Source organism: Plectropomus leopardus, chromosome 3, assembly GCF_008729295.1.
Source record: "Plectropomus leopardus isolate mb chromosome 3, YSFRI_Pleo_2.0, whole genome shotgun sequence".
NCBI classification, from domain to species: Eukaryota; Metazoa; Chordata; class Actinopteri; order Perciformes; family Serranidae; genus Plectropomus; species Plectropomus leopardus.
The window spans coordinates 37,392,811-37,405,310 of record NC_056465.1 but is presented as its reverse complement, the minus strand read 5'-3'; the positions used below and the strand labels follow the sequence as shown (position 1 = coordinate 37,405,310).

At 38.6% G+C, this 12,500-nt stretch overlaps 1 protein-coding gene, 1 long non-coding RNA gene and 1 pseudogene across 2 annotated transcripts in view; 1 reads left to right on the top strand and 2 right to left on the bottom strand.

The window, feature by feature from the left end:
• LOC121941067 overlaps positions 1-984 on the bottom strand; it is a 1,653-nt pseudogene extending 669 nt beyond the window's left edge.
• A 1,196-nt stretch (positions 985-2,180) lies between these two features.
• Positions 2,181-12,500, top strand: part of tm2d1 (TM2 domain containing 1) — a 10,424-nt gene continuing 104 nt past the window's right edge. The window contains exons 1-7 of the mRNA XM_042483801.1: positions 2,181-2,344; positions 3,630-3,703; positions 4,524-4,632; positions 5,294-5,385; positions 6,936-7,009; positions 9,577-9,726; positions 12,087-12,500. The exon at positions 12,087-12,500 is cut by the window's right edge and continues 104 nt beyond it. Coding sequence (XP_042339735.1) covers positions 2,211-2,344; positions 3,630-3,703; positions 4,524-4,632; positions 5,294-5,385; positions 6,936-7,009; positions 9,577-9,687 — 594 coding nt within the window. The 5' untranslated portion in view covers positions 2,181-2,210 and the 3' untranslated portion in view covers positions 9,688-9,726; positions 12,087-12,500. The remainder of the gene's footprint in view (positions 2,345-3,629; positions 3,704-4,523; positions 4,633-5,293; positions 5,386-6,935; positions 7,010-9,576; positions 9,727-12,086) is intronic.
• Positions 6,998-12,500, bottom strand: part of LOC121941083 — a 14,870-nt gene continuing 9,367 nt past the window's right edge. Inside the window, exons 2-3 of the long non-coding RNA XR_006105723.1 lie at positions 10,833-10,884; positions 6,998-7,062 (exon numbers count right to left, since the gene is read on the bottom strand). This is a non-coding gene — a long non-coding RNA (uncharacterized LOC121941083). The remainder of the gene's footprint in view (positions 7,063-10,832; positions 10,885-12,500) is intronic.

The window sequence follows — 12,500 nt, the reverse complement described above, 5'->3', positions numbered from 1 at the left end:
GTCCCCAAAGTGGCGGCGGCAGCGGCGGCGGCGAGGACGGATGTGGACGCTGGCTGAGCGTGTGTGAGTGCTGGCAGTGAGGCGTAGCTGAGCAGAAACTGGGTGTGATGGTCTGTGTGTGAGAGCTGCTCCAGCTCAGCGTCTCTCCTCTGCAGCTCGCTGATCTCCTGCTGCAGCTGCTCCTCCAGCTCTCTGACTCGACTCACTTCGCTTTGCTGTTGCGATCTGAGCTGCCGCTTCACGTCGGAGCGTCTTTTCTCCAGGAGACGGATCAGCTGCGTGAAGATGTCCTCGCTGTCCTCCACTGCTTTATCAGCGGAGGCGTTGATGTCCTCCACCTCCTGCTGCAGCAGCTTCACGTCTTTCTGTCTGTCCTGGATTCTCTGCTGGACGTTTAGTCGACTCCCCTCGAGCTCTCTCTGTTTCTCGTCTCTCTCTGCTGCAGCTGACGCTGTGTCGTGGCCTTTATGTTCCTCCACGGAGCAGAGATAACAGATACACTGCTGATCGGTGCGGCAGAACATCTTCATCGCCTCGTCGTGACGAGAGCAGATGTTGTCCCGCAGCTTCTCGGAGGGCTCCACCAGCTGGTGTGTTTCTTGAATGTGGCTGCTGGAGGTGCTGCTCGCAGTAAGAGGCCAGACACTGCAGACAGGACTTCGCTGCTTTCAGTTTCCTCCCGCTGCAGAAATCACAGGCCACATCTTCATCTCCGGCGTAGCAGAGATCAGCAGGAGCAGCTTCAGTCTTCTTCAGCTGCTCCACCAGAGCTGCTAACATGGTGTTTTTCAGCAGGACGGGCCTCGGGGTGAAGCTCTGCCGACACTGAGGGCAGCTGTAGATCCTCCTCTCGTCCCAGAAACCTTTAATACAGTTCATGCAGTAGTTGTGTCCGCAGGGAAGACTCACCGGATCCTTCAGGTGATCCAGACAGATCGAACAACAGAAGGTTTCTCGGTCCAGCTCGACTCCTTTCTGCGCCATTTCAGCTCTCAGAGACGACGACTGAGTTTCAATTCCTGAGAAACCAGTTTGAGCTTGACCTGAACAGTGTGTGTGTGTGTGTGTGTGTGTGTGTGTGTGTGTGTGTGTGTGCGTGTGTGTGTGTGTGTGCAGCCTCCTGTAGATCTGACAGGAGGCAGCAGAGGAGGACCGCAGGACTTTGTTTCCTAATTTCAAATGAAGTTCAAACTCTGGAAACAGTTTTCTCTTGTTGGATCCTTTGAAACCTGCAGCGACATCACTTTGGATGTGCTGCGTTCAGACGCCTTTCACAAGCATTTAACCCTTTGACCTCTGAGCTGATTGGTTTGACTTCTGTCAAAAACACAGGGAAAATGAGACAATGAGCAACTTGGTGAGAAATGATCCATAAATAGGGCAAAATTAGCCGATTTAGAAAATGATTTCTTTTAAAAAGCTAAGGAAAAACTATAATTAAAATTATGATAAGTGCATATTTAAAATGATGTCCAAGAATTATTATGATTTTTAAGCACTTTTTCCAAATCTTGTTGGCCCTTGTAAATGTAATTTACTTTTTCATTTTGTACTAATGTTCAGGTAATTTTCTTCTACTTTTTTCAAAATGTTAATAAGAATTTTATTATTATTATTATTATTATTATTATTATATTGTTATAAATAACAACAACAACAACAATAAAAAACTTTTTTACATGTATATAAGTATTTTATTTAATCTGACTAAGGTAAAAATAGAAATACGAAATAAATAATTAAAAATAAACTTTTATCCATTTATATTCATATTTTTTTAATCCGACTTAAGTAAAGAAAGAAATACTAAATAAATAAACAAATAAATATAAATAATAATAATAATAATAATAATAATAATAATAATAATAATAATACTAACACACTTTTGTCTATTTATATTCATATTTTATTTAATCTGGCTGAAATAAAAATAGAAATACTAATTAAATAAATAAATAAATAAATATAAAAGTAATAATAATACACTTTATCTATTATCTTCACTTTGTCTTTATATTCGTATTTTATTTAATCTGACTACAGTTAAAGTAGAAATACTACGTTGCTGATAAGTGTGTACTTTTACTCCAGTGTGGCCTTCAGGTACCTCCTCCACCTCTGGGTTGAACATTAATTGTCATAAATCGGAGCTCTGATTTTCCTGACGGCCCCTGAACGCGCCGCGGTGTCACGTGACGCGGGGAAACATGGCGTCGTGTCGGAGGCTGCTGCGCTGTTTTCGCTCCGGTTTGTGGACTTTAGTCTTTTATTGCGTTTATTCTCACGTTTGGCTCGTTTTTGCGGAGGAGGCGGACAGCTGCGACAGCCTCAAGCTCGGACAGTATCCTTTAATTATGTTTTAACGAGATTTAACGAGGTTTACCGGGAGATTTTACACCGGGAAGCTACGGCTAACGTTAGCTTAGCTTTGTTTACATTTAATTTAAGGGCTAAAATATTAAATAACATCGAAACGTTACAAACATATAAACATGATACATATCTAAATGTGAGTATTGTATCTGTGTTGGTGTATGTACTGTTTAACTGTACAGTTATAGTAGAGTAATTACATGTTTTACAGACCGGAAGCCGCTTACGTTATAAAACAGTTATTTATGTTCTAATAACATATAATAACTTGATACTTGGGTTTACATAGTTTCACTTGAGTTTATTTTCACATAATGTGTATAAAAAGACAGTGAGAAATGACTCATTTTAAACGGTGCAGGGGAGGTTAGAAGCTAAAAAAAACACCTCCCCCTAAATTAATGATTAATTAATTAATGATTACAGACAATCATTTAATAACCCAACATTTAGCAAAGAACAAGGAGCAAAAGAGTAATAAGGAAAAACTGTGAATAACAAAAAGCCAAACAAAAAAGGTAAAACAACAAAGAATTATATGTAAAACCCCAAAACGTTAATAAGAATAATTACATGTTAATATATGTATTGATAATGTATTTAAATTGTAACATATTTTAATGATAGTATCCTGGACATTTTTCCATATGTAAAAAAATAAAATCTGTGTCTTTCTCAAAACTAATTTTAATTTATTTTATATATAATATTTTTTTTTAGAAATATTTTTAACTAACAATGTCTCTCTCTTTCTCTCTCTTTTTAAAACTGGTTTTCGGGTTTTTTCTTGTCACCCTTCATGCAGTTTGAGATATAATAACAATATTAATAAATATGTTTGTTACATGTTATGAAGTTGCTGCTAATCATCGACATATTTCAGACAGTGATAATGGGACAAAAATCTACTTAGCATGTAGTGTATTAAATATTTTTTATCCATCTAAAAACATAATGTTTCAAGAACATTTAAAGGCTTGGCATTTAAAGGGTTAAAATTTGAGAAGAAAAAAGTAAAAGATTTTTGATTAGGACTGATGGTTAAAAAAATCAACTGAAGTAGAAAATCACATCAATGTATAATATTGTTAAAGCTTGATTTTGAAAAGCGTGTTCTGTGTGCAGAGCGATATGAGTGTGTGCGATATTAAAGCGGACACTAGGGGTTAAAAAAGTTTTTCCGTAAGGTGGCGTCTCTCGTCACGTTCGGTCAGTTCATCGTGTCGACGTTGGGGCTCCTTCACTCTCCTCATGTATCTCTGCAAAGAGCCAACGATCGATGAAGCTACTCAGGAGCCCGAAAACTGCCGGGACATGACGGCCTGGGGTGAGTGAGTCACAGAGACCCAACGAGACCCCATGAGACCTCACGAGACCCGACGAGACCTCACGAGACCCCACGAAACCTCACAAGACCCCATGAGACCTGACGAGACCTGAGGAGACTCCACAAGACTCCACGAGACTCCATTAGGCTCCACAAGACCTGACAAGACCTCACGAGACTCCACGAGACTCCATGAGACCTGTTGATGAGACCTGATTAGACCCCACGAGACCTGACTATGAGACCTGATGAGACTCCATGAGACTTGACGACCAGACCTCACGAGACCTGACGAGACCTCAGGGGGCCTGATGAGACGACGTTTTGACTGATGTGACGATGAAATATTGAAAAGAAAGATTTTGGGTCCCTCTGGACGTCTGAGCTCATCACTGAAAAGCTGATGTTCGTTGTTTTCTGCGTCAGATTTGATTTATTTTTATCTTTTTAATTTGTTTACTCCGTCATCGTTAGAGTTAAACAAAAAAAACGATGAAAAACTGAAGAATAAACTGATGATGGAAATCTGTTAACCAGCTTCTGATCAATAACCAACAGAGAATCAGACAGCTTTAATGGACTGCCTGTGTGTCTGTGCGTGTGTGTGTGTGTGTGTGTGTGCGTGTGTGTGTGTGTGTGTGTCTGTGCGTGTGTGTGTGTCTGTGTGTCTGTGCGTGTGTGTGTGTGTGTGTGTGTCTGTGCGTGTGTGTGTGCGTGTGTGCATGTGTGTGTGTGCGCGTGTGTGTGTGTGTGTGTGTGTGTGTGTGTGTGTGTGTGTGTGTGTGCGTGTGCGCGCTGTGTGCGTGTGTGTGTTTTACAGTGGAGTGCCTCCCAGCTCCGAACATCAGCTGTCGGCTCTCTAACGGGACAGAGTTCAGGTTCAGCGGGGAGGAGGTGGGCTTCAACAAAACCATCCCCTGCAGGAACGTGTGAGTGCGCGCACGCACACACACACACACACACACACAGGATAAACTGTCCACTGCAGGGTTGAATTTTCAGGGTTTTTTGTAATGTCATAGCGAAACGTTTTAACATCGCTGTGACAATCAGCGTTCATAAATATTTTTACCAATAAATTGCCAAATTTTAAAGACTTTCTCTGAAATGAACGTAGATATTCATTGGTTCTTTTTCATTACTATTTAGTAGCTTTTTTCTGAAATATCTTTTATTTTAAAAACTATTAATTCTGACAGGATTAGAGCTGAATATTTTAATATAACTGAGGCCGTTATTTATGAGAGGGAAAGGGCTGCAGATTTTTAAGAATTTGGGCATTTATTTAATTTAATTACATTTTTTCCTAAAATTTTTTGGTGATTTTTTAAGAAAAAGTTTGGTAAAAAAAATTCCATTTTTTTTTTTTTAAAGAAAAAATTAGGATTTTTTTTTTTCTTTAAATTTTTTTGGTTATTTGGGATTTTTTTTTAAGACAAAAAAGGCAATTTTCTGAAACAGAACTCTGGACAGATGCAGTAATGTAAAAAATCAAACTCGTGATGTTAGTCTATGATACCTGATCTTCACTGATCCCTCTGATAATAATAACAATAATAATAATAATAATAATTGTGTTTTTCCCCTCAGGAGCGGTTATTCTTATAAAGTCGCCGTGGCGTTGTCTCTGTTTCTGGGCTGGCTGGGAGCAGACCGCTTCTACCTGGGATACCCCGCCTTAGGTACATAATTTTTATTTTTATTAAAGAGAGCAACATGTTTTCAGATCCTCAATAAAACTGTCACATAAATTCTGAAAAACAGTTATTTATTTATTTACAAAGTTTGACTTTTAAACATGTAAATTCCTTTTAAGATTTTAGAGGACATTAACTCTCAACCTGAACATTAGACCACATGGAGATGCCACATATTACATAAGATCCTTTTTATCATTATCAAGTATTCAGATCCTTTAAAACACAAAAAATACAACGAGCAAGAAACTAGAAATACAACAACAAAATTATTCAAAGAACTGCAGTTACAAAAACTTAAATAAAGTAGCTACTGTCAATTAATAAAGCTGAATTCACTATTATTATAACAACATTTAATAAAATATGATCGTAGGGAAGTTAAATAAAGTACTTGTATAATGAAAGTAAAAAAGTATTGTTGTAATTAAATAAATCCAAGCAGGACCATTGGTGCTTTTATTTTGAAATGTTGATGTTTTTGGACTCGAAGCTTCCGGTCACTAATGACATAATAAAAAAACCCATCATTTAAAGGGTTAAAATTCCCGAAATTAATGAATATTTGATATTTATGATTTGGACTGATGTTGGTTTTAAAAAATAACCGTGAACGCAGAACATAATATTAAGATAAAATACTTTTTCAAAGCTTGATTTTGAAAAGCACAGAGCGATGTGAGTGTGTGTAATATTAAAGCGGCCCTAAAGGGTTAAATATATATTTCACATTGTGCATGTTTTTGGCCGTAACTAATAAAGGACTAAATCATTTCAAAACATTTCAGTTTATATTTTATAATGTAGAATTATTTGTTTCCCAACAACAAATAATGCTTAGATTTATTTTATTTGCATTTATTTATAATAATAATAATTATCATTATTATTATTTTATAGTTTATTTTATTTAAAGCATTAAACCACCAAACTCATATTGTTGGTGGAGGCAGTGAGTTGTTTTTTTGTTTTTTTTCCAGCCTGAATTCAATGAGTTTTTGTTTGTCACTGATCTGCACACAACAGACCATAATAACCCAAAGAATAACAATTATGATTACCACAACAAGGACGCGTTATTATCAGCAGACTGAGTCCTTCTCTTAATGAGACACCTGCAGCTACACAAAGGCTGAAAGGCTGTGTGTGTGTGTGTGTGTGTGTGTGTGTGTGTGTGTGTGTGTGTGTGTGTGTGTGTGTGGGTGTTTTTCAGGGGGTTTTTGGATGGCGGACAGCTGCACCGATGAACACCTGGCCTGATTTGGCGCAGGTCGTCCCGAGCAGAGCCAAGCCGAGTCGCGCCAAGTCAGATTCATTTCCAAAAAAATATTAATTTCACAGGCGGGTTTTTGTGAACGAGCTCGGTGCAGCAGACGGCGGACATCACTGGATTGTGAAGTTTCGCCTGTCGGCGCCGCCTACAGAGACACTGTCGACTTCTGTCAGTTCCAGTTTTGGCTGGATGAGATTTAACCCTTTAATCGACACAAAAATAACCGTGGAGGTGGCGTTGACTCACTGGTTTTGTCTCTCAGGTCTGCTGAAGTTCTGCACCGTTGGTTTCTGTGGAATCGGCACGCTGGTCGACTTCATACTGATCGCCATGCAGGTGAGTCGCAGACTCAGTCTCGTACTGGTCGGCTGCTGGTCGGCGCGCCCGACCTGGAAACAGACGAGAAAACGTTCAGGTCATCACATTTCTCAGGTTTCTCAGACGAATGTTTGAGCCAAAATCTGACGAACATTTCCTGGAAGTTTGCATCAAAGTAAAAAAACAAAACAAAACAAAACAATGAAATGACCTGAAAAAAAGTGCAGATATATAAATACAGTATAGTTCTGTGTAATAATAATAATAATAATAATAATAATAAATAATAATAATAATAATAATAATAAGTAGTTCTCTTTACATTTTTACCTAGGTTTCTTTTTTTTCCAAATTTCTTTATTTTATTTTATTTTTTTACAATTCTCTTAGAATTTTATTTTTGTTTTCAGGTAATTTTTTTGTCACTTTTATTAATTTCTTGAAACAGGAGACATGTTTCGATGAGTCGCCTTTTTTCCACCTTTAAATCTGTTCCAGTTTTAAGGGTTTAAATGCTTGTTAAAGACGTCTGTTTCAAAGGGTTAAAGTGGTGCAACTGGTCATTAATTACAGGCCTGCATCTAATTATGAATACATCAGAACCAGTTTAGTTCTTAGTTATTAACTGCTGGGTCTATAAACACCAGGAAACGTTATTTTTGGGACCAACAGTTCTGAGCCGAGATATACAAACGGAGAAAAGCTGAATATTTACGACTCTGAAAGATTCGAAAACCGTCGATCGGCTCCAGTTTTTGTCTGTTAGAGGAAAAGTTGGACAGTTTTCTGCTTTACGCTCTCACAGAGAGTTTGATGTTCGGGCCGATGCCACTCGGATGTCCGTACGGGAAACACGAAGCTACGATTCGCCGGTCACAACAACAACGGAGCAAACTACAGGTGCCGATGAAGGACAAAGTACCAGAAGAAAGAACCTAAAAAGCCAATCAGACCCTGAGTTCAGAATATGAAAACGGGACGTAGGTTATAACGAAGAGACAAAAAGATGAAGACAGGACGTTGGTGACGACGTCAGGATGCGGTAACGATGAGATGACTAAGGTGATGAGAAAAGGACGTAGGTGACAATGGCAGGATGTACATGATGAACGCAAGTGACGAGAAGAGGTCAACAGGACGTCGGTGATGACGAGAAGACATTGGTGACAATGAGAGGACGTAAAAGATATCAATAGGATGTCGGTGACAATGAGAGGACGTTTGTGACGATGAGAGGACGTAAAAGATGTCAACAGGACGTCGGTGATGACGAGAGGTTGTCGGTGACGAGAGAGGACGTTTGTGACGACGAGTGACGTTTGTGACGACGAGAGGACGTTTGTGACGACGAGAGGACGTTTGTGACGACGTCGGCAGGTTACGTTTGATGGCGTGCTCGCATGATAACGATGTGAAACCAGAACAAACGTGATCAGGCGTCTCCAGTTAAAGACACGAAGCTTTGTCTGACGTTGAGGACTGAGACGGTTTTGTCTCGCTGCTCTCTGAACAGTTTGACTAAATGTCTTCAGTCTGACCTCCGCGGTGTTTTATTCCTCCGTGAGAGCGCCGCCTGTGATGATGGAGAGTTCCTCATCTCTCAGAGGATCCATTTCAGCGCGACGGCCGAGCCTCATATTTTAGCGGCTAACAGGCCGGCGGCGGGGGGGCGGACCCCGAGTCTGATGAATAAACAGCCGTCGGCCTTCTGATTATTATTTACGTCCATCCGTCCTGCGGCGCGGCGGCGCTCTGAGTGATGCTTCTACAAGTTCCTAATGGACTCAGAGAGGACGGAGACAGACGGATGGAGAGGGGGACACAGGAGGTGAAGGGACCGATCGCTCCTTCCTGCTTTAGATAATAGAGGCTGCAGATCCATCACGGCGAGGCGCGAGCAGCAGGACGGACGGAGGGACTGAACAGGACGCGAGCGGCCGACCGAGATTTTAAATTCGGTGACGGCAGATCGTTTAATCTTTAACCCTTTAAAACCAGAAGTGGCTTTATTTCTAATATTTCAGAGAGGAAGGCAACGAAAGGAGAAATGACCCAAAAATCTGCAAGAAATTAGTCATAAAAAAATTATAATTCTGTAACATAATTTTAGATATTATAATTTAACAATAATAATAATAATAATAATAATAATAATATTAATAATAATAATAATTTAATAATAATACATTTTTCATCTTTTCTTCCTTAACATTTTCCCGTAGCTTTTTTAAAAATAATTTTGAAAATCTAAAATTAATTTCTTGCAATCCTGGCCGACAGCTTGCATCATGTTGTTTTGGTAATTAGGTTTTTTGTCTTTTCTCCAAAGACATTTTTCCCTAACTTTTTCTTCTTTTCCTTGCAATTAATGGTTAATTTCTAACAAAGTTTCTTTTTACCTTTTCCCGTGTTTTTGAAAAAATAACAGAAATTTGCTCAGAGTTCAAAGGTTTAAATACTTTTGATACAAATACTGTTATTAATATTAATAATTCTTATGGATACAATCAATTTATGCCACAAAAAAATGATTTTAGATCGATACGAGATCATTACTTGTCTCATGTGTCTCGTGTCTCCTGCAGATCGTGGGTCCAGCAGACGGATCGAACTACATTGTGGATTATTACGGCGCCCGGCTGACCCGCCTGTCCATCACCAACCAGACCTACAGGAAGCCACACCTCTCTCTGTGAACACACCTGCACACACCTGCACACACCAACGGGAACTCAGTGAGTCCACAGAGTTTACAGACTGTTTGTTATTAACCCTTTAGTGGCTGTTTGTCTCACTTTAGTCTCTTTTCTTCTTCCTGTTGTGATAACTGTGTGTGTGTTGATGCATGTGTCCTAAATGTAGTCCAGATTGTGTATTTGAGTGTAATCAGTGAATTTGCAGCTCAGCTCCTACAATAAGTCTAAAATACACTGTGGAAACTAAATAGTTACGTTCAGACTGTTCAGGTCCAAAAATGCTCCATTGAAACCCATTCAAACTGACATTTTTGATCCCACAGCCATCAGAGCAGAAAAACAGGACTTGTATTATTTCTGGGTGTCATTCTGGGCTTTTGACTCTGAATTTGTCATTTTGACTATTTTCCACCTGATGAGGTCATTTTGACCATATTTGGCATATGGAGGAAATACATGCTATTTCCACTAGGTGACCTGTCACAGTCAATGTAGCTGCTGATCACTGACATATCCCAGACTGTCAGCAGCTACACTCACACACTGACATATCCCAGACTGTCAGCAGCTACACTCACACACTGACATATCCCAGACTGTCAGCAGCTACACTCACACACTGACATATCCCAGACTGTCGGCAGCTACACTCATACCCTGACATATCCCAGACTGTCGGCACTACACTCACACACTGACATATCCCAGACTGTCAGCAGCTACACTCACACACTGACACACTGTCAGCAGCTACACTGACATATCCCAGACTGTCAGCAGCTACACTCACACACTGACATATCCCAGACTGTCAGCAGCTACAGCTACACTCACACACTGACATATCCCAGACTGTCAGCAGCTACACTCACACACTGAGGAGGAGGAGACTCAACATCATTCATGTTTTTCATCAAAAAACTTAGTGGCATCATGACAAAAACCCGTCATATAAGGGGCTAAAATTCTGAAAATGAATGAATATTTGATATTTATGATTAAGACTGATGTTGATTAAAAAGATAAACTCAATGAAAGCAGAAAATAATATGAATGTATAATAAGTATAATAATATAATATATGCATAATGTAAGTGTGTGTGTGTGTGTGTGTGTGTGTGTGTGTGTGTGTGTGTGTGTGTTACCTGTGGTTGCTGAGGGATGTTAAAGCCGGGGTCTCTGGGTCGTATTATTCATCTGAAAAAGATAGCGGCATCATGATGATAAAAACCTGATATTTAAAGGGTTAGAATTCTGAAAATTATTTGATATTTATGATTAAGACTGATGCTGGTTAAAAATTAACTCAATAAAGTGGAAAATAATATCAATGAAAAATATTTTTTATAGCCTGATTTTAAGTGCATTTTGTGTTCAAAGCAGTGTGAGTATTTGACACAAAAAAAATAAAATCATGTATAAAAAATCAGTGTTGCCACAAATCATGGACATATCCAAGGCTGTGATCATAAAAAATAGTATATAGTATACTGAAAAATATTGTATACTGGGTTTTTTTGTTCTGTTTTTTTTTTTTTATGTAAAAACAGCGGCGTCGTGACAAAAAACTGGAATTTACATGAGCAAAAGAAGCTTCCCCTTCAAAATAAAACTCACAAACAGGAAACAGTTCAGTATCATCGGTGAATAAAAACAAGCAGAAAATGCAGAGAAACGTGATTTTACAACCAGAGATTCAGAGAGAACAGGTTCAACTCCACAGTTCAAGGTCTCTCTCACACACACACACACACACACACACACACACACACACACACAGGAGCGGTTAAATATCAGATCGTAAAGTCAACACGAGGAAAGTTTCTCGGGGACTGGAGAAGTGGCAGTGGATGAAATATAATCCAGTTTGTCTCTTTTCAAACTCAGCGTGTTAAAAATGTGCAGAGGTTGAAAGCAGCTTCAATACTTTTTACTTCAATACTTTTATACTTTTTATACTTACTATTTTTATATACCATTTAGAGTATTTTATTCATTTATTATTATTTTGTTTTTAATGATTAATATTATTATTATTTATAGTAATTGTGTCAGAATTTAATTAGAGATGAACAAGCCACAATAAATGATCTGTAATAATAACAATAATAATAATTTTTAATGTTTTAATTTGCCTCTGGTGTTTCCTCAGTTCCTGGTTTTAATAAGTAATCTTATTTTAGTGCTTTAATTAATTACAAAGTCTCGCTTTTTTACCCGTGTCTTTGTTTGAGCGTGCGTGCGTGTGTGTGTAAGTCAGTCAGACAAACAGTCTGATTGATTGATTGATTGATGAAAAACAGAAGATCCAGACGTGAGTTGATGATGATGATGATGATGATGATGATGATGATGATGATGATGATGATGTGATTTTATCTTTTTCTCTTTTTTTTTAGGTCGGTTTTGTAAATACAGAGAAGACTGCGCTCCACAGAGGATACGCTCAACTTTATCGACACACAGACTCTGTACAAACGAACAGTTTCAGTATATAAAAATGACGTAATTTCAAAAAATTGACATCCTGACTGATCAGAGGTCATTTAAAGGGCCATTCGCACATTTTCAGACTGTTAACATAAAAAAACCTTCACATTCCTGCTAAACGTTTTTACATCATCTATCACATCTTAGATTGATCTCTATTGATCAGCTATTGGTTTCTAATTATCTCGGTGAAAATGTATTTAAGCTATAACTACATATTTGGTTATTCCGGCTCGTCTGCGGAGAGTTCAGGAGGTTTTCGATCAAACTGAAAACATGTCGTCACGTCGGATCAGTTTCTGTTGTTTTATTTAATATAATTT